Below are 23,694 nucleotides of genomic sequence, written 5' to 3' on the forward strand. Positions count from 1 at the left end.
CCGCCCCCCCCCCCCCCCCCCCCGCCCCGCCCCCCCCCCCCCCCCCCCCCCCCCCCCCCCCCCCCCCCCCCCCCCCCCCCCCCCTCGATGGTCTGCACAATTGAAGGCTGCCTGGGATTTTGGCTAGATGGTTGAAGAAGTTGTGGTCGGGGGGAACTGAAACTTGTTTCAACTCAACGGCAAACAGTCAATTGCTTGTTGCAGGCAGGCTTGCTGCACGATAGTTTGTAATTGATGAGTTCATGATATCTTGCCCTCATCTTACCAACTTTCTAACCACAATTAATTAACGTTTGGTACCGGTGGTCAAACCATTGCCTCCCAAGCCGCATTCACTAGATGCCATCGGATATGTGTCCGAGGTTAGAATGACGCTGTCTCGGCCCCGCCATGCCGTGATCGGCCGGCTCTTTATACATGCATGGGTCGACTACATGGCCTAGCTCACATGCTTTATTCCCATAGCCCGATATTTCTCCTCCGTACTAGTGGCGTCAGCTTTTATGGTAGAATTCTAGGGACATTCAGTTAAATTTTGACACCCACCATCCCAATTGGCTCAGTATGAAGCTGTCTAAAGTCATATCGACAGCTGGGAGAGGCTCTCGAGCTCTCGGCGGCCCGAACTCAGCCTTTGTGCGACCTCTCTCGTCCACGGCCGCCACTAGCACCAAGGGCCTTGCCTGCTCAAGAACGACAACGAGGCCGCAACAAGCCCAATCAACGCATCTTCGATCTTGCAATCATCCACGACCCCCCACATCGCAAAGCCACAGATCTTATGCTTCCTCCTCCTCGTCCGACACGCCCCTCAGTAGAACAGCCCTTTATGATATTCATCTCGCCCACGGCGCCAAGATGGTGCCCTTTGGCGGCTTTGAGATGCCCGTGCAATACGCCGGACTGGGCGTAAGCGCTTCCCACCACTTCACGAGAGAGAAGGCATCGCTGTTCGACGTGGGCCATATGGTGCAACATTGGTTCGAGGGGCCAGGTGCAACGGCCTTTCTACAACGCATCACACCAGGAAGTCTGGCAAGCCTCCCGGTTCATCAGAGCACGCTCTCCGCGCTCCTATGGCCAGGAACAGGCGGCATCGTCGACGACACCATCATCACCCGGCTTGGGCCTGAACGGTTCTACGTTGTGACCAACGCAGCCTGCCGGGAAAAGGATCTCGCTTACCTCAAGGAGCAACTGGCGACATGGGACGGCCCCGGAGTTCGCCATGAAGTCCTCGACGGCTGGGGTCTGATTGCCCTGCAAGGGCCGCTCTCGGAGGAGCTGCTTACCCAGATCCTGGAAGACCCAGCGGTCACGAAGCTGCACGAGCTTTACTTCGGACAGTCGTGCTTCGCCAACATCAAGGGCGCCAAGGAGCCCGTGCTCATCAGCCGCGGGGGCTACACGGGCGAGGACGGCTTCGAGATCTCCATCAACCCGGCAGACACAGTTTCCGTGACCGAGACGCTGCTCACTGCCGCGGGACCTGAGAAACTGCAGTTCGCCGGCCTCGGGGCGCGCGACAGCCTGCGGCTGGAGGCGGGTATGTGTCTATACGGACACGACCTCGACGACAAGACGACGCCCGTCGAGGGCGCGCTGGGCTGGATCGTTGGCAAGGACCGCCGGACGCCCGCGTCCGACGCCGACAAGTTCCACGGCGCCGACGTCGTGCTCGCGCAGCTGACGCCCAAGAGCAAAGGTGGTAGCGGCGTGTCGAGGCGGCGTGTGGGACTCACGGTCGAGGGTGCCCCGGCGCGTGAGGGCGCAGAGATCGTGGATCCCAGCAACGAGGGCGAGAAGATCGGGGTTGTTACCAGTGGGTGCCCTAGCCCGACACTGGGTAAGAACATCGCCATGGGCTATGTCAAGGACGGCTTGCATAAGGCTGGCACCGAGCTCCACGTCCTCGTCCGTGGACGCCCACGCAAGGCCGTGGTGACGAAGATGCCCTTTGTGCCGGCGAAGTATCATAAGGTGCCTGCGTAGGCTTCCTGGTCGGAGTTGGTTTGTTCGATTTTGCATATTCATATAAAGATTCCGAGCTTGCGGGAAGAAAGGAGAGGGGCTGAAAGTCTTTGCATGTTACGAGTATAGTATGACGAGGGGCGAACTACTACTTGTGTAGCCGTACCTAAGTTCGGCAAGGTTCTATGTTTTATCTAGTACACGGCTCCCCGAACTTCTTTGGATATTTTGTGCTACAGGGCTTGACGGCGGAGTAATAGTGGCTGCAGGAGCAGCAGCCTGTATTTTTCAACATTGCACACGATGTCGTTGTTTAACGGGATGGAAAGAGTACGACACAGGGGGAGTTAACAAAAAGGATGACTCGCATTAGATACCCTCAACGAAGATCTAGGTAGTGAAGATTATTTTACTTGGTTTCTTATCATCGAGAGCCATCTTTCTAGCTTCTCCTGGCTTGTTACCGAATTATAGGCTTCTTGAAAGAGTGTGAAAGGTATTATCAATGTCCATTTAATCTTTATCTAGTAACCGGTATAAAGCTTAATCTTCTGTAAGTCATATGGCAAACCCAATTCGCAACCTGGTATCCGACATTGCTTGCTTGCTTGCTTTAGTAGATTGCTGTACTACGTCACTCCTTAGCTCAACGGCACCCCTATTCTATCCCATTACACCTCGCCCAGGACGTCCAACCGAATCTCTTTTGCAATGACCCACCACCCCGCGGCCTCGATAATCTGGCAAACAACCTTGAGCTCGTCCCTTGTTCGCGGGGCATAAACCATGGTGAACTGGCGAGGAACGGGCATCTTGAAAAGAAAGCAGCGACTGGTAAGGGGATGACGCTGGCCCCAGCCCTTCTCGATGACCTCCTTGGCGTCTTCCGAGTGCAGATTCAGATGCAGCGAGTGATCCGAGTTATGGACATGGCAGATCTCGCCTTGGCAGGTGTTGTTGACGGGATATCGGGAGAACAGACCGAGGCCATGCTTCTCGAAACATGATGTTCCGATGCCCATCTCCTCGGTATGGACTCGGCCGTGATTCTCTAGAATGCGGCGAAGAGCAAGATAGCACTCTTTCGAACCGAACTGGTTCACCTGCCGCTGAGGAGCGATTCCGACAACGCGAGGCCGTGGTCCACATCGATATGGTAGGGGCTTCTTGGCTAGGATCCCACTCGCCGGCTGCGCTGCCTGGTCAGAGGGTAACGGCTTGAAAGGGTCGCGGAGCGCCCAAAGCTTTAACCAATTGATGCGAACGTAACCGGTAAAGGTTGACGGTGTGCCGCCTGGTCCAAGTTTGATAAAGTTTTGGTAGTCATTGTGCACAAAGAGGACTATCGTGGCGAGTCCAATTAACACAGCGACTGTGACCGGCTGTAGGAATTGGATGGCGAAGATGAGGGAGGCGGAAAGGATGAAGATCGTTGGCCCATCGAGGGTGACAGTAAGTGAGTCCTGCCTTATGGTCACACTGAAGTATTGAGGTGTATTGTTTTCTGTGGGAAGGGACTCGGTAATTACAGATTGGGTGCTGAGCACGTTCGCTTGGGTTAGAGATGTTGCCATAGTTGGCTATATCTTCTATTATATAAGCTGATAGGTTGCTAGGAAGAAGTTATGAATGGAGGGGTGACATGAGCTATCTTTCGTGAACTCAACTAGCATTGAAGGGCCGACAGATATGTTGTGAGACGGTATCTTAGGTAGGTAACTAAGATTCACGCGAGAGGAACGGGTAATAGTGATTCAGAAGAAGGTGGTGAGTTTTTCAAGCCTGTCTAATAACACTCTAGGTATGTCTCGTACCTTGCATACAGGTAAAAATCAGTTGTGTGTGCCGTCCGAAAAGCGCCCTTTTATGTGTGTAAAATTCCAGGGGTCCTCCCAGCGCACGCCTCTCCTGCACGGGGAGGTCAAGTGACGATGCTTGTACATCTTGGTCGGGCCTTGATGGTGAGCGATGACCGGCTCAGTGATGTCAAGCCAAGTGTGATTGGGCCATTTTGTAGACCAATGATGTTTGTATGACAACTAGCAAAGCAACGATCACCGATGAGACTCGGCTTCAGGTCGGGGAGCCACCGCTAACCAAACGGTTCCGTGCCGTCTGTCTAATCAGATCGGTTGCAGCATGTCCGGTCATTTTGTCCAGTATTCGAGTCATTCACCTTGGTCTTGATTGTTGCTGTGACCAGCTTTCTCGTGGACAAGAACATGGTTTGCATACCATGTTAGTCTGCAACGCCAAATCTGTCAAGCAAATGAGTGTTAGACAACCCATAAGCCGGCTGCAAAACCCTTGTTCAGGGTATCCAGGATGCTGGTGATATCCGGGGCAGGTGCCGGCGAAGTAGCAGCGGTTGACAGGATTTGTTGTTCGGCTGCATCGTGGCCCGTTCTTCGGAGCACCTGGTCGAGGGCAATGGTAGTTGTTGGGCTCAATCTAGACCAAAGCAGCCATGGACGGGCTGCGTTCTGTGAGTGGCCGCTGAACAATTTCGGGCCCAATCGTCGGCGGCTCACGATGCGGTGACAGCGAAACTAAGGCATGACCCTGCAGCGAGCCTCTCCGGCGGTCGGTACCAATCAGAGAGGTTGTATTGAACGAGTTGACCTAAACGGACAAAGGTCGACTGTTACGGCGTGTCGTTGGGTAGTGGGAGAAACGCAGGGCGGGTGTTCCCCGGGACGAGAAGAGAGATGGTTCGATATAGAAGCCGGAACTCCGCAAGCGGCAGCAAAGGTCGTGGCATCGCACAGAGATGGGGTGATGGAAGGGTGCACTTCTATGCCAGGCAAGGTCGCGTGAGCTGTCAATCTTTTGGTCAGTGGATTTCTGCCTCGTTCGCCATGAACGAATGAGGTATGGATGACCAAGTTTGTCACACCACATGCACGATAAAGAAATCTTCAGTATTATCTATCGACGAGCTAGCCCGGCTACAGATTACGGGTACGGACCAGACTTCGTTCAATGCTGCCGACACATTTTGATCTTCACTTCAGTGTACTTCGTATAAGTGCAAAGCATGGTGGCGAAGAGAGTCAGTCAGTGAAATCTTTGAATAGACAGGTGATATTATTGCCTGAGCAGACTGAGTGTCTTGAACACCTCAGAGATACCCGACGACCCATTACGTAGAGGACACACTGCTGTACAGGCATTTGCTGTTGGAATCCGATGATGTTGGTTCAGATATCTAGAACCAACTTGTCGTCGTCTACTTACCTAGGTAGGAACAATGCCGCACAGAGGTCGCACTCCCCCATCCACCTCGCCGAAGCGAAATTGTCTACAACAACCACAACCGATATTAACACCGATATGTACCTACTTAGTCCGTACTTATGTAATTCTATTGGAAGGAGTCCCTTGGCTGGCCTAAGTGTACTACCGGAATCTATCTATGTACCTAAGTATGGATGCAAGTACTTAGGTAGGTATTATGTAAGTCCTATAAGTACTACCTACACTACTACGTGTGCCTGTAACTTGGAGTGGACTTATACAGTATACATCAATACTTAATTAAACATCTGCGAAGGCAGGAGTGTGCCTACCTTGTACGGTTATCTGTGTGGAAAATACATATCTATGTAGGTTGGCTAGAAGAGGCAGAGTCTGACCAGATAACCTACCTACAAGATAGGTAGACACTTACAGAAAAAATTTCTATAAAGGAGAGCAATGTCGATCATAGGATTCGCAAGCCTGTCCTCTCTGGCCTGTCGCTTTCGGCTGGGGGCTCTCTCTGCTCCCTCCCCCCCCCCTCCACATCGGGCTAGACGGCATTGGCCGCCGTTACGCGTTTTGGCCACAAGCCTTGGCCGTTGCTCATGGCAATGGGACCAAGTCGCATTCGCGGGCTGTGAATGGTTGCATCGGGGCGGTTGTTGATGGGTGGGGGCTGACGGTGGACACGCTTGACATGCCTTCCCCTGCTCTGCCCTGGCCACCCCCGGTCCGCCGCCCTCCTCTCTGCCTTTTCTTCCAATGACGATTGATGAAAGCAGCTGCACATGCTGTGCTCTGCTCTGTTCCTCATCCAGCCTGTATAAGTGAGGTAGTATTGATTATCCCTATCCCGACAACCCATGCCAAACTTGTTTTCGTGCTACCTACGTCTAGTGTATCTATTCATCTATCTTTCCATCCATCCGTCTGTCTTCCGCTGTTCTCGCATTTCACAAGAAACTGAGACCTTGGGCTTCGCTATTGTTGACCTCTCTACACTTGCTCGAGTAATGTTCATGTCCGTCCACGCCATCATTGTCTTGCCGGTCTAGCTGCCATCGCAATTTCGTCGTCATCGATTTGCCGCTATCAATATCAACAACCCCTGTCTCTCTCTCCTATACAACCAAGAGGACCCCAGAGCAACCACAACACTGAGGAGTATTTACCTAGTCAACACGGTTCGTACGACCTAGATAATCTGGCCATCATCTGCTCGTTCATTTCTTCGCCTTCTGACACGGCCGCGCAATAGCTTCTCGCCGTGCCTCATCATGGCCGGCCGCATGCCCTGGAGTTCGGGGGGGCGTTCGCGCTATGCTCGCCATTCCAAGCTTCCCATGTACGAGAAACCTCGCACGCCGAGCGGAGACCGCCTGAGCAACGATTCTTACGACGACTCCGACTATGACGAATATTCCAGTACATCGTCGCCAGAAACAAGTAACTCATTTCATAGCTCCACCACTTCATCCCTTGCTGTCCCCATCTTGTCCAAGCGACGCCTAGCAGTCCCAAGAGCCTCGGGGCGACCATACTTTTACCGTCTGCCGAACAGGGTCATCCGATACCTGTGTTTCGGTCTGGTGTCATTCATCATTCTAATGATATTAACACTGGCTCGGGCGAGCCACAATGAGAACAAGGCTCTTGTCGAAGGCAAGATAGAGAAGCCGCCGCCGCCCCCTCATGTGTGGGAATCTTATCCTTTACTCCTGAGATATTATGGTGGAATAAGAAATCTGATTCCAGCTGCCCAAAACAAACCAGAATATCCACGCGCTGAAGATGAGGTGCCCCTGGATAAGCTGGCGTTCGTCCCGGGCGACCAGAACTCTGAGGATGCTGAATCCCAGAGACGGGCCATGGCCTCGAGCAAAGAATTTCTCGCTCACCCTCAGAGTGTTTTCAAAACCACACCTGAAACCATGAATGAATGCTTTCTAGATATGGAACGGAAAATAAGGGTGCCGCCAATCCGCTATTACGATGGGGTGCCTAGTGGCTTTCCAGATGCTGCCCTAGGCTCTCATGAGCTTTTTGACTTTCCTAAAGAAATATGTTTCGAGCGCTATGGGAGATACGGGCCTTACGGTCTCGGCTACTCTGCCAGATCTGGCGGTCTTGGCGCTGGAGAGCACGGTGATACGGAGGGCTTCGAGTCTACATGGGAAAAAGTGCCTCGGGTTGATTGGAAGTCAATGAACTGGGCTGAGATTCAACGACAATGTTATCAAGCAAATTCTGCTCGCTACAAACCTCTACCACCAAGACAACCCATGCCACATGGCTTCTTCATCGATGAGAACAAGATTCGGAAGGGCCTCAGTGCTCGCGACATCACACTCGACGAATCCTCGCTTCCTGAGACCGTAAATATCCAAACCAGCAAGCCTACGGGGGAGCCTCACATAAAGGACAAGCCCAGCAGTACTAAGGATAATGCTCCGGCTCTGCCTAGGACAGCTATTGTTGTACGGTGCTGGGACGAGTTTCTATGGAGAGAAGAGGATGTCATGAATATGCGCTCCCTAATAACTGAAATGGTATTAGCTTCAGGTGGTCGCTATGATGTGCACCTACTGGTTCAGGTCAGGAATGATGCAGCTCATCCGATTTGGGCCGATTCGGATACCTATCGCCGTAGAATCGAGGAAGCCATACCTGCAGAATTCCGGGGGATAGTCACACTGTGGACAGAGACTCAGATGCTGGCCCTCTACCAAGGTATATATGACCTTTGGACCAAGGGGCCAGGACTACCTGTACATGGTGTCTACCGCGGCTTGCAGATGGCCATGCAATACTTCGCCTATCAGCACCCCGAATATGATTATTATTGGCAATGGGAAATGGACATCCGTTACACCGGTCACTACTACGACTTGTTCTCGAAGATGGAAAGATGGGCAAAAGAGCAGCCACGAAAGGGACTCTGGGAACGAAATGCCCGATTCTATGTGCCCTCTGTACACGGGTCATGGGAGGACTTCAAGCAAATGGCTAGGGTGCAGAGCGAAATGGGAGTCAAGGGGTCTGACAACGTATGGGACGGTGTCCCTGGTACAGAAAAAGACCAACAACAGAACCGTGGTGACAAGCTCATTTGGGGTCCAGAGCGACCCAAAGACCCAAAAGATTGGCTTGATCCCGACAATGATCCCACGCCACCAACTAGCTACGAAAAAGACAAGTACGTTTGGGGAGTGGGTGAGGAGGCAGACTACATCACCCTGAACCCGTTGTTCGATCCTGAACACACCTCTTGGGCTCTCGCAGACGACATTACTGGCTATAATGAGGGCGATGGGAATGGCAAGCCGCCACGTCGTGTCCACATAGTTGCGGCCTCGCGCATGTCACGTCGTCTCCTGCTAGCAATGCACAAAGAAACTGCTTTCTTGAAGCATCATGCCTTCCCTGAAATGTGGGCAGGAACTGTTGCCTTGCAGCATGGGTTCAAGGCTGTGTTCGTACCGCACCCACTTTATGTTGACCGCGAGTGGCCAACTGAATATTTAGCGCAAACTCTCAATAATGGCAAGAATGGCGCCAGCGGCGGTTCTCGTTCTTCGGTCTTTGGCGACCGCGAACATAACCTGGAAGGATTGACCTGGTTCTATCGCTCCGCGTTGTCGCCCAATCTCTACAATAGATGGCTTGGTCTCTCGGTCAATAACGTTGGCGGCGAGGAATTCGAGCTGATTGTTGACGAGAGCAAGAATGGGACTAGCATAGAAGAGATGCGCGGTGGCGAAGGTCGTATGTGTCTACCACCTATGCTGATCCATCCGGTGAAAGACGTAGAGCTTCCCGTCGAGGAGCAGCAGTTGCCAGAGGTTGAGATCCCAGAGTCTGATCCGGCCGCCTAGCAGGAATGAACCTAAACGTAACTGGTTTACATTACATAGCATTAATGGTTCCTAATTTGGGTCTCACTCGGCGTCGCGGATACATATATGCCATGGTCAGGCACATGAGGCGTTGGCGGGTGTGATTAGGCGCTCGGGATACCTCTTTTTGCTTATTCTTTCTTTATCCCTCTCTCTCTCTCTCACACACACATTCACGTACTTTCTCGTGGAATTATGAACTCATAATCACCGATGAGCAAAGGGACGGTGGCGGGGTTCATGATATCTGGATACCCGTGAATACGGATGCCGTGCGAATGATTAATCATAGATTTTGTGTATCTATGTTAGCACAAAGAGAAGTACCCTGGGCTTCCTTTGCGCTTTTCCGAATGAATATGTATATACTTGTTATATCATGGTGATCTGCGATCAATAGATCAATGATCATTTGTATAAAATACGATAGCATGGTACCGTGTAGTTGGTTTGGGGCTTATCAGTTGATAGAGTGGGATATACCCTCAATGCCTTAGGCAGCTTGTCTATCTACACGGGGACGAATACAACCGAGTTCTATATCGAAGATCGACACTAATTTCGAATTACCGTGCTGATCTGAGCTCGCATTGAAGCTATTCGTCCCTATCCAACCAAACCTAGCGCGGATGTCAAGACTCTGACTCCTTAGCCACCACTCTACCTAATCAAGCGTGGAGAGAGCCTAACCGTAGAAATTTGGGGAGGTGTGGCGGCCTGTCGGTTGCTTCTCTTTCATTCCCTCATCTAGCATGTAGAAAATACATGGCTGGCTTCACTTGACGCGCCCTAGCTAAACTGAATGCCATTCACCTTCTATAAATGTTCAACCTCTCTCGCAACAGATGACACGTATAATTGGTTGCGTATCTCTCAGTACACCTCAGAATGGGGCACATCTGAAGCAGCGAAGCATTGGGGGTGGAAAGGGCGATTTGGGTGTGTGTCATAGTAACGGAAAGCAATGATGGGTGTGATTTCCTCGATCTCGGTCTCCTCAATCCTCGTCGTCCTCGTCCTCGCCTCCGTCCTTGTCGGAGCGACGGTATTTCTCCTTGGCGGAAGCGATGGTGGCGCGGACCGTGCGGCCATCAAATGCGCGACCATCCATCAGGTCCACGCAGGCGGCGGCGGCCTCGGGCGTCTTGAACTTGACGCTCGCGATGCCGTCCTCTTCTAGATCGTAGAGTATGACATTAGTCACGGTCCCGAGCTTAGAGCATTCGTCGCGAATATCCTCCTTGATCTCGAGCATGGCAGCCGGGTCCTCTTCAAGCTCGCGTAGCGTGAACATGTGACGCAGTATGACCACGCGTCCCTTGGGCGCATTTGTTTCGAGCTGGGCGCTAAAGGGGCCGTCGTCGTCATCGTCCCAGTCGGCGAGTTTCGCATCGAGTTTCTGTGTCCGCTTTATGATCTTCTGCTTATCTTGCTCGCGACCTTTGTCTCGCGGCTTGCCGGTGCCTGTTATGGGATTGTGGGCTCCACCGTTATTATTGCTGTCGTTGGCGGCCGTACTGCTGCCGCCGTGCTCCCTAGCGCGGCTACGGCCATTGCCGGCATCGTCTTCGCCCTCGCGATCATAATGCGTTTTCTTGTATTTCGAATCAGCGGCCTGCACGCGCATGCGCCCACTCGAGAGTCCTGACGCGGTGTATCGAAAATCGGTATCATCGAGGAGCATAATCGCCATCTCGACGCTCTGGGGTTTGAAAAAAACAACCAGTGCATCGCCCTGTAAGTTCCCCTTCTCGTCTGCGTACAGCTTGATGCGTGGCCGTCCACTGTCGATCTCCTCGGCGATGACACCGCATTTGCGTGAGAAGACATCATGCACCTCGTCGACTGTCGCGTCGAGCGGCAAGCCCGTGACGTAGATGGCAGTGTTCTGGCGGGGAGGTGGGGGTGCGCGTTGTCTCTTGTTGGAGTGTTGCTCAGCCGAGCCATTCTTCCTCTTCTTGTTTATGGTGCTACCGCTGTCTTCTGATGCGTCTCTGTCGCCGCCATAGGCGGACTGCTGTTTGGCAAGCAGTTCCTCGTCGATACTGGGGATCCATCGCCTCAGCTGGGCATCCCACTCAAATTCAGTCCCGTCATCTAGCACGCCAATGAATTTGTTGTCGAGTCGTGAGAAGGAGATACGTTCATCGCTGTCGAACTCTTGTGGGTTAGTGGGAAAGGGCAGACCTGGCTGTGGCTCTGCGTTGGCCATGATGCTAGGGGCTGGTGTTGGAGTCGTATGTCTTGTTTGCAATTCACGCGTTAATCTTCGTTCCCCATGATAAAGGTAAACTATTTGCGCAGCTTCAAGTAACCAAATAAATACCTAGACACCTCAAAGCAACTTGGTCAGCCAGGAGCTAGGCTTGAAGCTCTACCTACCTAAAGCAAGTACCCACGTACAAACACATGCACATGTACTGCTATGTACCTACTATGTACACGCCTAGGTATATACCACTACCGCTATGTAGTAGGTACCTCTACCTAGGAGGATCGATGCCCTCTAGGTACATCGTAGGCACTCTAGCGCTCTTGCGGCTTGTGGCTCAGGGGCTCTCAACAAGTGACATAAAGACAATTACTTCGCACAACATGTAGAACAAGTCGCCCCCAAGTAGATACATGTAGGTCTAGTGTATGACCGTGGGAACTCTATATAGGTGCCCTGATTATTACTGCCTTAGTAGCCCTGTTTCCTAAGTACAGTAGATGTGCGGGGCACTGCGATGCCAATTATAATAGGCGTGTAACACTCACATAAAGCAGAACCCACCCGAGTTGATAAATATGTTACCTGAGATTACAATAATGCTTCAGTCCTATGGTGAAACGCCTGTGGTAACAAGGGCAAAACATCATTACTAACTTACAGCCACGATGTTTGGCATGGGCGCGTGTGCTAAGTTATTAGTGCCACCGCCGTAATCCCTACGCCTAAACGCCAGACACGATGATGGCAATTGCCCCTCCAAGACATCCCTTATGAACATGGGGTTTCGCCAGTAATTTTACAGGTTGGTAGCACTACCAGCGCATCACCAGGCCGCTCAGTTCTTGCCCTTCTTCTTTTTCTTGGACGGCGTTGCGGCTGGGCTACTCAGCTCCACGTGGACGGCCTCTTCGTCGCTAACGACTTTGGTGGAGCCCTTGGCCGAGTCCTCGTCTAGTTCTTTCATAAAATCTTCCTTGATAGTCTCCCTTCGCTTCTCCCACCACTGTTTGTCTGCTTCTAGCCGGCCCTCTATCTCCTCTAGGCGGGTGCGTAGAACGGTGTTAGCAGCAATCTCGTTGGCTGACTGGAAAATTGTCTGTCCCCAGCCTGGTGCGAGAGCATTGGCCTAGTAACGTAGACTGAATGTGAGTAGACTATCCAAGCTGGGAATGAACGCAGGGTTCTGGAGGTGCGTACCTCGCTCACCACATCGCGCAACTCCTCCTCGATCTCCTTCTCGGCTGCTAGGAATCTCTGGTTTAGATCTTCGCCCACGCTTCCCTTCTGTAATAACGTGTTGAGAGCTTGCTTGGATGTGCGAATCTGAATGATTCGACGGATGTTCTCAACTGCTCTGCGGAGGAGTGCGGCTCGAATAACGCTGTCGGGAATTTTGGGCGCCTTCTCTTGGCCAGCTTCTGGTTGCATATGTAAGAGCGACAAGTATATGTTTCGCTGCAAATGTGGTGGGAACCATGGCTCTAGGTTGGCGCTTTGCGCTGTACATCATCACATATTAGCTAGGCGTTAATGCTAAGTGAGGAGCTTTGGTTTGAAATAGGCAACACACCAGCTTTCCGTTTTCTGTAAACAGTTGAGAATGTGTACAGAGATCCGCCGAGCACGGTGATATAGGCGAATGGGAGCGCGAGGCTCATCCAATCGATTTCGAACATGGTGCGAACCTTTGCGCCAGTGTAAAAGACAGGCTGAGGTATTGGAAAGGATAGTAGAAACGAGAGACGTGAATTGAATAGACGGACGAATACTAGCTTGTGTACCTAGATTGGCATGGGCCTTTTCGGGGGATATGGATCTTGACACTTTTCCACAGCAAGTCGAGCAGTTCAGCCACAACCTACCTATGTAAGTACCTAGGTAGGTACCTACTTGATGTGAGGGAGAGAGGCTGTGGCTCATCTATATGTACCTAGGTATCTTTACGTGGCACGGTTACGTAGCTAGCTTACTACTAGCGCCGAAGCAACCTTGAATGGGCAACGAACAGGGGCCATTAGCTTACCGCCTAAATTTTGTTGGCAGAATTTATCTCGATTGTCCATGCAAAGTGTAGAGTGAAGGATATTGTAACGGATCAAATAGGTGCACCTGAAGCAATACCGCCCTTCGTTGTAATTCTACATGATAGCTTAGGTTGTGGCCCCGAAGATGTCGATCTCGCGACAAGATTTTGTCAAGTTAACAGGCCACAAGAACTTCACCCAGCGTCTTGTCCTTGCGACACTCACGGGTCGACCAGTACACATATCAAAGATCCGACCGAATTCGCCCACCAACCCTGGCCTTGCCCCGCATGAGGTCTCGTTTCTTCGGCTTCTCGAAGCTGTCACCAATGGCAGCTCTATGCAAATATCCTATACGGGAACGACCGTAACATATCAGCCTGGGCTCATCACCGGCGCAGTAGCAGGCTATGGCGCCGGCGACGGAGACATAATCGAACATAATATCCCGGCTACGTGTACAAGGGGCGTCACATATTTCCTTTTGCCTCTGTGCTTATTAGCACCCTTCTCTAAAGCCCATATGAATGTGCGCTTCTCTGGACCGGGCGTGATCACGGCCGCCACCGAAACAGGTGACTTATCCATCGACTCCTTCCGTACTGCGATTCTCCCCCTATACGACCTCTTCGGTATACCGGCGGTTCGAATTGAATTACGAATCTTGCAAAGGTCATGCACAGGACAGCGAGGTACTGGTGGCGCGGGGATAGTTGAACTCAGATTTGCAAGCCAAGTCCGTTTACCCAAGACCCTACATCTTCACCGGAATCCCGGACGGATAAAACGGATACGAGGCGTCGCATATTCAACTGGAGTATCTGCTTCGAATAATGCACGTATGATACACTCTGCGCGAGAAGTGCTAAATGCCTTTTGCGCGGATATCCATATCGCCGCACAATACGATCAGGCGCCGCTGGTCGCCGATCCTGGGGACAAGGCAGGAGGGAAGAAGAGAATGGGCATTGGATTTGGTCTCAGCTTGGTCGCTGAATCGAATGTCACTGGTGTGCTGTTTTCGGCGGACACAGTGGTCCCATCGAAAGGTGGCGTGGTCCCAGAAGATATAGGGAAAAGATGTGCGTATCAGCTCCTAGATTCGATCAACCAGGGTGGTTCTGTCAGTAGAGCGGCTGCACCAACACTGCTGACTTTGATGGCAATGGGATCTGAGGATATCGGTCGCCTACGGATAGGAAGGGAAATAATAGGCAGTGAAGAGATAATAGAGCTGGCGCGAGATTTGAAAAAGTTTGGCGCTAGTAGTTGGGGCATAAGAGATGTCGATGAGGATGACACAGACGACATTATCATCGGCGTTAAAGGTTCGGGTCTAGGAAATGTGAGCAGAAAGGTCGCGTAGTTAACCATACAATATCCTATAATTTTGTACAACAATCCTCCTAGTAGTGTCACGATTGCCTTGGCTGTGCTGCGCTCAATCTCGCTCTTCTTTGAGCTGCCAATGCGGCAAGCGTCGCATTATATCCGACATTCTGTAAGGCATAGGCAGCTGCGCTTTCCGGGGTATTTCCCGTGCTATGCCAAGCATTCCGCAGAGACCGAGGAATGTGAAAATTCCCGATGATAGCATTTCCCGACCACAAAACATCCGTGAATCCATCAAGACGACCGTGGCGCCGGACCCCTGACTGCCTAAGGAATCTAACTCCTTCTCTGCCTGCAGGTTCACTATCGCTAATCCCACCGCCAGTATGGTCTCCCAGAGGACGCATTTCAACGTTGGCCGTCTCATTTACTTCATCCATTTCAGGGGCATCTCTGACAACCCCACGTTCTTCCGAATCGTGATCTTGGCCTGTAACTGGCACGGCGACAACACCGCCTGTGTTCGCGTTGGCTCGTGGTGGTTTTATCACGGCTCTAATCCTCTCCTTCTCTATATTCACTGTGAGCATGAAACACTGGATCACCAGGATAACCACGTCAAGCACGATCAAGGTGAACCGTGAGGATGGTGCCGTTTGCCCAATGAAATCAACAAGGATGCCGCCATGTAGGTAACCCCGTGACGCTTCTCCAGCCTGGAGAGGCGAAGATATTAAATGTAGGAACATGCATAGAAGATTGGGCGCGACAATGGCAGAAACGTGATAGTTAGGCACGATCAGAACGGTATCTTCGGTCTTGGGGCTGGCAAACAGCGTTTGCGCCATCCATCGTAAGAGTAAACGGAAAAAGGAGCAGCTACAAAGGAAACTTGTCAGCTTCATTAAAAAAAGATCTCCAAGGAGAACAGGAAGGGAGCTTAGAGGAGGTAGGTATATGGAAGGGGAGCACGCACTCCATATAGTACAATATACACAACTCAGCATACACCAAGGTGTCCAAGTTGAGAGACAGATGTGTTAGGAAATCCAACTTCTTAGTAAGGCCTTCCTTCGCCGATGGTGAGAGGGATAGGCTCTGCGGACTGGAGGAATCATTTTGTCGACGCTCGGGCTCGGGGGACTGGGTACTGCTCTGGTGAATGTTGGTGTCGCCCCCGTGGTGCTGGTTGGGAAGCAAAGGACGGTCCGCCGGCAAGGTCGGGGAGGAATCATTGTTCATAGCTCGGCCTCATTCGACGTATGTAGAGGTGTGAGGAAGGGTAGGTTCTCACATGCTGTTGGAGTACCTAACCTTAGTCGGTATTCATGCGCTGGGAACAAGCGATTCGAGCGACCCAGCGTGCTCTTTGTACAAATAGTTTTATGATAGCTGAGGCGACGATGGCGCGCGTTCGGGGCTGGTGGCAGTGGTTGTATGCTGCATTCCTACAGGCTAACTTTTGGGCAGACACAAGAGACTCGCTACCAGTCCCTATTGCCGTCCAGGTAACTAAGTACTTTCAAGTTGTTACCTAATCATTCGATTCGATGTTAGAGGTAAGGTGCAAATACAGAAAGGGACTAGGATGACTTCCTAGGAAGTCGGTTTACATGTCGCCTGTCTCGCCTGTCACTCAAGACATGTCTCGATAGGGCCTGAAATAGAAAGGTTTATGCTTGATTTAGGGATTTTAACGGCTGAATTATACTACAATCGCTTTATAATCGTACTTAGCAACAACCTGCGAAGTATCTCGCAATCGAAAACTCTACTTCAGTTCCATCTTGTCGCAACTAATATGGTAAGAGAAAGGGTTCTTAGAGCTACCCACTTACCTACTTTAGGTCGTTCAGCAGACTCGGGCCTCAAGCATTGCCTTCTACAGGGCTCTTGCTCTATGTATGGAATATAAAATACATCGTCAAGAAACCAGGTATTAACATGAACAGAACAGATAAATATCAGCCCAAGTAGTTTGTTGCAGCTTTGCCAAATCTCATACAAAACAACACTTATCAAATGCTTATTTTTGTATAGAATATTTAAACAGTTGTTTACTCACTTACACAGATATTTTCCTAATCAGTACATAATTGCACATGCTAAATATACATTGGGACAGCTTCAATTCAAACCATTACATAGAAAGTCCCACGTATATGTACTACTTAATCAACTGTGTACCTACTAAGTACACTATGTGTAGGTAGAGAAAATGGAAAGGGGATGATGAAGGAATCGGCTACGTAATCCCACCAAATAGTTCACTAGGTGATATACTAACTGCACTAAAACACCTACGTACCACTGGAGATTAGATGCCTACTTACATCTTTAGGCAGGTACCTGTAGGTAATCTCTGGGTATCTACCTACCGTGTAGGTACATATGTAGGTAGTCGCCTACGTAAGCAGCCAGGCCCAGCAGTCATACACACTACTACCTAGGTAGGTATCTAGCAGTACTGGTACTTACTGTGTACCTGGGTACATGCAACCGGTTGTTGCTGAGCACTCCTTTGCGAACAAGTATTCTACTGTATTAGCATTGCTTGCTTGCCTGCACCGTGGCAAGAAAAACGGCCAGCGACCTGCCACTTGCGCCTCACGCTCACCCTTCTTCCTACAAGCATACCGCGCAGACGGCCATCACTCTCTCACTTCATCCATCTCCAATAATTCATTCTTCCTCTGAAATACTTCGCCTACAACTACCTGCGCGACCCCCCACCGTCTGCCTGCCAACTTTCCTGTTAGCAGCATTGGCGCGTCACTCCTTTCTACCCTTGCTCGGCCACCTAAGAAGCTACCACGTCGTCGTGAATCGCTTGAGTTCCTTTACCCGCGTTGCGGCCTTCCATCAGGATTACGGCCTGCTTGTGCACCTTGGAGCAGTCTTTGCAGCTCGACTCTTCCAGAAATCCCTCCGCTCTACATTCTCGCCGCCTACCGAAGAACCACTGTGACGTTTGCACCCGTCCCAGCTCCCTGGATTTCGTGGTGGCCTAACAACCCCCGAACCCTCCTTGCGTCCCATCGCCTTCAATATCCATCAAGTTCCACCCATCTTTGCCCATGTGGTCTTGAGCCATGGCGCAATCGCTGCCGATCAAGTTCCAGGAGCTGTTGACGCTCAACAATGCCGGCGTTGAGCAGAGCTCCATCGGTTTCAACTCATGTGTTAGTACCATAACGAGCCTCCACCGTTTCTGCCCTGGCCTCTGCTTGCCGAGTTTTGAGCTGACATGTACCTGGACAGACCCTAGAATCTGATCACTTTATTTGCATAAGAGACCAAAAACCAGGTGCCACTCAACCCGATGTCGTCATTGTTGATCTCCAGTCCAATAACAATGTCACCCGTCGCCCTATCAAGGCCGATAGTGCCATCATGCACTGGACTAAGCAAATTATCGCTCTCCGTGCTCAGTCTAGAACACTGCAGATATTCGATCTCGAGAAGAAGCAAAAGCTCAAGTCCGCCACCATGAACGAAGACGTTGTCTTTTGGAAGTGGATCAGCGAGTCGACCTTGGGCTTGGTTACTGAGACCTCGGTCTATCACTGGGACATATACAACGAGGCCCAAGCTGCTCCCGTTGAGGTATTCAAGCGTAATGCTAATCTTAACGTAAGTCTTCTTTCCAGCTATATTCAGAAACAACGTGGCGCTAAGTATATGGTAGAACTGCCAAATCATCAACTACCGTGTCAACAGCGAGGGAAAGTGGATGTCGGTAGTCGGTATTTCCCAACAACAAGGTCGTGTTGTCGGTAGTTTACAGTTGTATTCGAAAGATCGAGGTATTAGCCAGGCTATTGAAGGGCATGCTGCCACTTTCGGGACCATAAGGTTAGACGGTGCTGCTGAAGACACAAAGCTTTTTACTTTCGCTGTTCGGACAGCGACAAGTGCGAAGCTACACATTGTTGAAATTGATCACAAAGAAGGAAATCCCGTCTTTCAGAAGAAGGCAGTCGATATCTTCTTCCCTCCTGAGGCTACGAACGATTTCCCAGTCGCTATACAAGTTTCGCAAAAATATGGTATCATCTACATGGTGACAAAATACGGCTTCATCCATCTATATGACCTCGAAAGTGGCTCGGCTATCTTCATGAACCGTATCTCAAGCGAAACAATCTTTACCACCTGCTCAGATGCTGATTCGACTGGTATCGTTGGGATCAACCGGAAAGGTCAAGTGCTTTTCGTGTCTGTCGACGATGCCAATATGATCCAATACCTTCTCCAAAACCCCGCCAACACGGAAATGGCGATCAAGATGGCCTCACGTGCCGGGCTCCCTGGTGCTGATCAGCTCTATGCGCGCCAATTCGACCAGTTCTTTGCCTCAGGCGACTATGAAAATGCTGCTAAGATTGCTGCTAATTCGCCCCGCGGGTTTTTGCGAACAACAGAGACAATAAACAAGTTCAAGAACTTGCCAGCCCAGCCCGGCAAGATGTCGTACATTCTCCAGTACTTTGGGATGCTCCTCGACAAGACGACTCCGTTGAACAAAACGGAAACCTTGGAGTTGGCTATCCCGGTATTGTCACAGGGCCGCAAACACCTTTTGGAGAAGTGGGCGAAGGAAGGCAAGTTAGACTTTTCAGAGGAGTTGGGTGATCAGATCCGACCACACGACATCAACCTAGCCCTCGGCGTCTACCTAAAAGCCAACGTTACCCACAAAGTTGTTGCTTCGTATGCCGAGCTTGGCCAATTTGAGAAGATTCTGCCATATTGTTCCCAAACTGGTTATCAGCCAGATTGGATCAGTCTACTCCAACACATCGTCCGCACCAACCCAGAAAAAGGCGCAGAATTTGCGAGCACGCTGGCTAGCAATGAAGGCGGCTCGTTGGTTGACCTTGACCGTGTGGTCGATGTATTCCAGTCTCAGGGCATGGTTCAACAGGCAACTGCATTCTTGCTTGATGCTCTCAAGGACAATCTTCCCGAGCACGGTCATCTGCAAACCAGACTCTTGGAAATGAACTTAGTCAATGCACCTCCGGTTGCTGATGCCATACTCAGCAATCAAATGTTCACTCAATTCGACAAGGCTCGAATTGCGCAGTTGTGCGAACAGAACGGCTTGCTAACCAAGGCTTTGGAGCTTTACGAGTCCCCCGCTGACATCAAACGTGTTGTCGTTAACATTCCAGGCCAGCCCAACTTCAACCCAGAATGGTTTGTATCATATTTCGGCAATCTCTCTGTCGAGCAGTCCCTAGACTGCCTAGATGCAATGATGAAAAGCAACATTCGCCAAAATCTTCAATCCGTTGTCCAAGTCGCCACCAAGTACTCAGATCTTTTAGGTGCAACCAATCTGATTGATCTTTTCGAGAAATACCGAACTTTTGAAGGCCTTTTCTACTATCTCGGCAGCATTGTCAATCTATCTCAAGATCCCGATGTGCATTTTAAGTATATCGAAGCTGCTACCAAGATGGGCCAATTCAACGAAGTGGAGCGAATCTGCAGGGATAGCAACTATTATAACCCTGAGAAGGTGAAGAATTTCTTGAAGGAAGCAAAACTTACCGAAATGCTACCACTCATCATCGTCTGCGATAAGCACAACTTCGTCCATGATCTGGTCCTCTACCTGTACCAGAACCAACGTTTCCAAGCAATCGAGGTCTACGTACAACGAGTCAATCCAGGACGAACCCCTGAAGTAGTTGGTGGCCTGCTTGATGTTGATTGTGACGAGTCTGTGATTAAAGAGCTGCTTAGATCGGTCAACGCAGCCTCAATACCAATTGATGCCCTTGTTCATGAGGTTGAGTCTCGAAACCGCCTTAAGCTCCTGTTGCCATTCTTGGAGGCTACTTTGGCAGCTGGTAATCAACAGCAAGCTATTTTCAACGCTCTCGCAAAGATCTATATTGACTCCAACAACAACCCTGAAAAGTTCTTGAAGGAGAATGATCAATATGATACACTGAGTGTGGGCAAGTATTGTGAAAAGCGTGACCCTAACTTAGCATTCATTGCGTATCAGAAGGGTCAAAACGATCTTGAACTAGTCAATATTACTAATGAGAACTCGATGTACCGCGCCCAAGCCCGCTACCTCTTGGACCGAGCAGACCGAGAACTGTGGACTTTCGTCTTGAGCGAGAATAACATCCACCGCCGCTCCGTTGTCGACCAGGTCATTGCAACAGCTGTTCCTGAGTCTAACGACCCCGCCAAGGTTTCTGAAGCTGTTGCGTCTTTTATGGCGTCTGACATGCCGATTGAATTAATTGAGCTTCTCGAGAAAATCATTCTGGAGCCTTCTCCGTTCACCGATAACCCAAGCTTACAAAACCTACTTATGCTCACGGCCGCTAAGGCTGACAAGGGACGAGTTATGGACTACATCCACCGCTTGGATGCCTTCAATCCAGATGAGTGTGCTCAGTTATGTATTGATATTGGTCTCTTCGAAGAAGCCCTGGAGATTTATAAAAAGGTTGGAAACCACACAGCGGCAGTGGAGGTTTTAGTCGATCATATCGTTAGTATCGATCGTGCGAACGGCTACGCAGAAGACGTCGACATGCCGGAAGTTTGGAGTAGAGTCGCCAAAGCCCAACTTGATGGTCTCCGTGTAGGTGATGCAATTGAGTCTTACATTAAGGCCGGCGACCCACGCAACTACGCCGAAGTCATTGAAGTTGCCACTCATGCTGGTAAGAATGAGGAACTGGTGAAATATCTTCGTATGGCTCGCAAGACTCTTCGTGAGCCTCCGATTGATACGGCTCTTGCCTTCTGCTATGCTAGGCTAGATCAGCTAGTAGAGCTAGAGGACTTCCTTAGAGGAACAAATGTGGCCAACATCGAAGAGTCTGGTGATAAGGCTGCAAGTGAGGATCTGCATCAAGCTGCGAAGATCTTCTACACAAGTATCTCCAACTGGTCCAAACTCGCCACTACTCTTGTCCACCTTGAGGATTACCAAGCCGCTGTTGAGTGCGCTCGTAAAGCCAACAACATCAAGGTCTGGAACCAGGTCCACGCCGCATGCGTTGCTAAGAAGGAGTTCCGCCTTGCTAAGATCTGCGGTCTAAACTTGATCGTTGATGCTGAGCAACTGCAAGCTCTTGTCAAGCAATACGAATATGAAGGATACTTCGACGAGCTCATTGATCTTCTCGAGCAAGGCTTAGGTCTGGAGCGTGCTCATATGGGCATGTTCACCGAACTGGGAATTGCTCTCTCTAAATATCACCCCGAGCGTTTGATGGAACACATCAAGCTCTTCTGGAGCCGCATGAACCTTCCTAAGCTGATCCGTGCCTGTGAGGAGGCCAATTTGTGGCCCGAACTTGTCTTCTGCTACTATCACTATGATGAATTTGACAACGCTGCCTTGGCTGTCATGGAACGGGCACAGAATTCTTGGGAACACCAACAGTTCAAAGATATTATTGTAAAGGTTGCAAACCTAGAAATCTACTACCGTGCTCTCAACTTCTACCTCGAGCAGCATCCATCTCTTCTTACCGACCTCCTCCAAGTTTTGACACCACGTATCGACGTGAATCGAGTCGTTCGGATGTTCCAGAAGTCGGATAATCTCCCCTTGATCAAACCATTCTTACTGAATGTCCAATCTCAAAACAAGCGCACGGTCAACGATGCCATCAATGATCTGCTTATCGAAGAGGAGGATTACAAGACCCTTCGTGACTCTGTAGAGAATTACGATAATTACGATGCTGTTGAACTAGCAGGACGCTTGGAGAAACACGACCTGGTCTTCTTTAGACAGGTTGCTGCTAACATCTACCGCAAGACCAAGAGATGGGAAAAATCCATTGCTCTATCCAAGCAAGACAAGCTGTACAAGGATGCTATTGAGACGGCCGCCATTTCTGCCAAGACTGATGTTGTTGAGGAGCTGCTCAGATATGTAAGTTCAGTTGTGTGCGAGCATATGTCAATACAAGCTAACATGTGTGCAAAGTTCGTCGACATTGGCAGTCGTGAATGCTACGTGGGCATGCTTTATGCCTGTTATGATCTGATTCGCCCAGATCTAGTGCTTGAGATCTCGTGGCGCCATGGCTTGCACGATTTTACAATGCCTTACATGATTAACATGCTGTCTCAGCAGACCAAGGAGCTTGCAGCTCTCAAAGCTGACAATGAAGCGCGGAAAGCGAAGGAAGCTGCCCAGGAGAAGCACGAAGATGAGACGCCTATACTGGGTGGTAATCGCCTTATGATCACGGCCGGTCCTGGTGCTGGCGCTGGTAACATCTCTCCGGCACCTTACGCACAAACCAACGGGTTCGCGCCTCAGCCTACTGGCTACGGCTTTTAGGCACCGCCTCAGCCTGTCGTGTTGGTGCCTGTTATTGCGAAGCCCGTCTCTCCGCATGTAATTGGCCCATCATACGTCCAACCACATCAAACATACACATTCCGACCTATGGCATAACTGCTTTCGTCTGCTCTTGATTCATCCGGATGCAGTGCAGACAGGTAATACGAACTCACATGCGTTAGAGTATAGGGGCTGCACAAAAGTTCTTGTAGATTTGGAGGGGATAATGTGTCTTATGTGACGGTATTTTGACGCCCCAGGGTCAAGGGGTCGAGGCGGTTCTCCTGCTGTCAATGCGTTAGGGGTCGAATCGAGCAAGTAACTAGAATATCGAGATTTGTCGATCCCTAATGATTTTGGGCGTCTCGTCACGATGAGATCACACCATAGTACATTTGTATGATAGTATAAGACGAATGAGAATTGTTTTTGTATTCATTCACGTTTCTACGTCGCACAGTATTCCAATACCTCTTGATTCCGAAAATAGTGAGAGTCTATGCCAGTTGTTATTGGGTATGCTGGGGAAAAGCTAAGCTCAGCCTGAGTTGCCGCCCCATGCACACAGGTACAACATTTGTTCTCAAGGTTTACCCTGAAGCCACTCTCGCACATTATGAGTACTTTTGTTTGATACTTCAGATAGATAATTGCTTGGCGTTGATTCACGATCTC

General features: G+C 50.5%; 8 protein-coding genes across 8 annotated transcripts; 4 read left to right on the forward strand and 4 right to left on the reverse strand.

Annotated features, from left to right (window-relative positions):
* Positions 1-84: 84 nt before the first annotated feature.
* On the forward strand, positions 85-2,429 carry F5B22DRAFT_627441 (glycine cleavage system T protein). The gene has a single exon (XM_047976327.1). It carries the CDS (start codon positions 565-567, stop codon positions 1,990-1,992), a length of 1,428 nt encoding a protein of 475 aa, XP_047825798.1. The 5' UTR covers positions 85-564; the 3' UTR covers positions 1,993-2,429.
* A 15-nt stretch (positions 2,430-2,444) lies between these two features.
* On the reverse strand, positions 2,445-3,774 carry F5B22DRAFT_519907 (uncharacterized protein). The gene has a single exon (XM_047972615.1). It carries the CDS (start codon positions 3,543-3,545, stop codon positions 2,643-2,645), a length of 903 nt encoding a protein of 300 aa, XP_047825799.1. The 5' UTR covers positions 3,546-3,774; the 3' UTR covers positions 2,445-2,642.
* A 2,471-nt stretch (positions 3,775-6,245) lies between these two features.
* Positions 6,246-9,595, forward strand: F5B22DRAFT_519941 (uncharacterized protein). The gene is made up of 2 exons (XM_047972616.1): positions 6,246-6,395; positions 6,470-9,595. The coding sequence occupies exon 2, from the start codon at positions 6,489-6,491 to the stop codon at positions 9,084-9,086; it is 2,598 nt and encodes an 865-aa protein (XP_047825800.1). The 5' UTR covers positions 6,246-6,395; positions 6,470-6,488; the 3' UTR covers positions 9,087-9,595.
* Positions 9,596-11,839, reverse strand: F5B22DRAFT_519962 (uncharacterized protein). The gene has a single exon (XM_047972617.1). The coding sequence runs from the start codon at positions 11,317-11,319 to the stop codon at positions 10,105-10,107; it is 1,215 nt and encodes a 404-aa protein (XP_047825801.1). The 5' UTR covers positions 11,320-11,839; the 3' UTR covers positions 9,596-10,104.
* A 318-nt stretch (positions 11,840-12,157) lies between these two features.
* F5B22DRAFT_651629 (Sec62/63 complex, subunit Sec66) lies at positions 12,158-12,998 on the reverse strand (the record flags this gene model as incomplete). The annotated part of the gene is made up of 3 exons (XM_047979496.1): positions 12,158-12,448; positions 12,520-12,821; positions 12,893-12,998. 3 exons carry the CDS (start codon positions 12,996-12,998, stop codon positions 12,158-12,160), a joined length of 699 nt encoding a protein of 232 aa, XP_047825802.1.
* Positions 12,999-13,346: 348 nt separating this feature from the next.
* F5B22DRAFT_519981 (RNA-3'-phosphate cyclase family protein) lies at positions 13,347-14,737 on the forward strand. Its single transcript, XM_047972619.1, has one exon. The coding sequence runs from the start codon at positions 13,492-13,494 to the stop codon at positions 14,710-14,712; it is 1,221 nt and encodes a 406-aa protein (XP_047825803.1). The 5' UTR covers positions 13,347-13,491; the 3' UTR covers positions 14,713-14,737.
* On the reverse strand, positions 14,642-16,227 carry F5B22DRAFT_519975 (DUF1746-domain-containing protein). The gene is made up of 2 exons (XM_047972618.1): positions 15,655-16,227; positions 14,642-15,557 (listed from the first exon to the last, which is right to left on the reverse strand). The coding sequence occupies exons 1-2, from the start codon at positions 15,918-15,920 to the stop codon at positions 14,762-14,764; spliced, it is 1,062 nt and encodes a 353-aa protein (XP_047825804.1). The 5' UTR covers positions 15,921-16,227; the 3' UTR covers positions 14,642-14,761.
* Positions 16,228-17,250: 1,023 nt separating this feature from the next.
* Positions 17,251-23,469, forward strand: F5B22DRAFT_627454 (clathrin heavy chain-like protein). Its single transcript, XM_047976328.1, has 4 exons — positions 17,251-17,860; positions 17,940-18,311; positions 18,367-22,602; positions 22,657-23,469. The coding sequence occupies exons 1-4, from the start codon at positions 17,771-17,773 to the stop codon at positions 23,014-23,016; spliced, it is 5,058 nt and encodes a 1,685-aa protein (XP_047825805.1). The 5' UTR covers positions 17,251-17,770; the 3' UTR covers positions 23,017-23,469.
* The last annotated feature ends 225 nt before the right edge of the window (positions 23,470-23,694 follow it).

The sequence above is a fragment of the Xylaria bambusicola genome (genome assembly GCF_022495145.1).
Source record: "Xylaria bambusicola strain CBS 139988 unplaced genomic scaffold F5B22scaffold_71, whole genome shotgun sequence".
Taxonomy (NCBI): Eukaryota; Fungi; Ascomycota; class Sordariomycetes; order Xylariales; family Xylariaceae; genus Xylaria; species Xylaria bambusicola.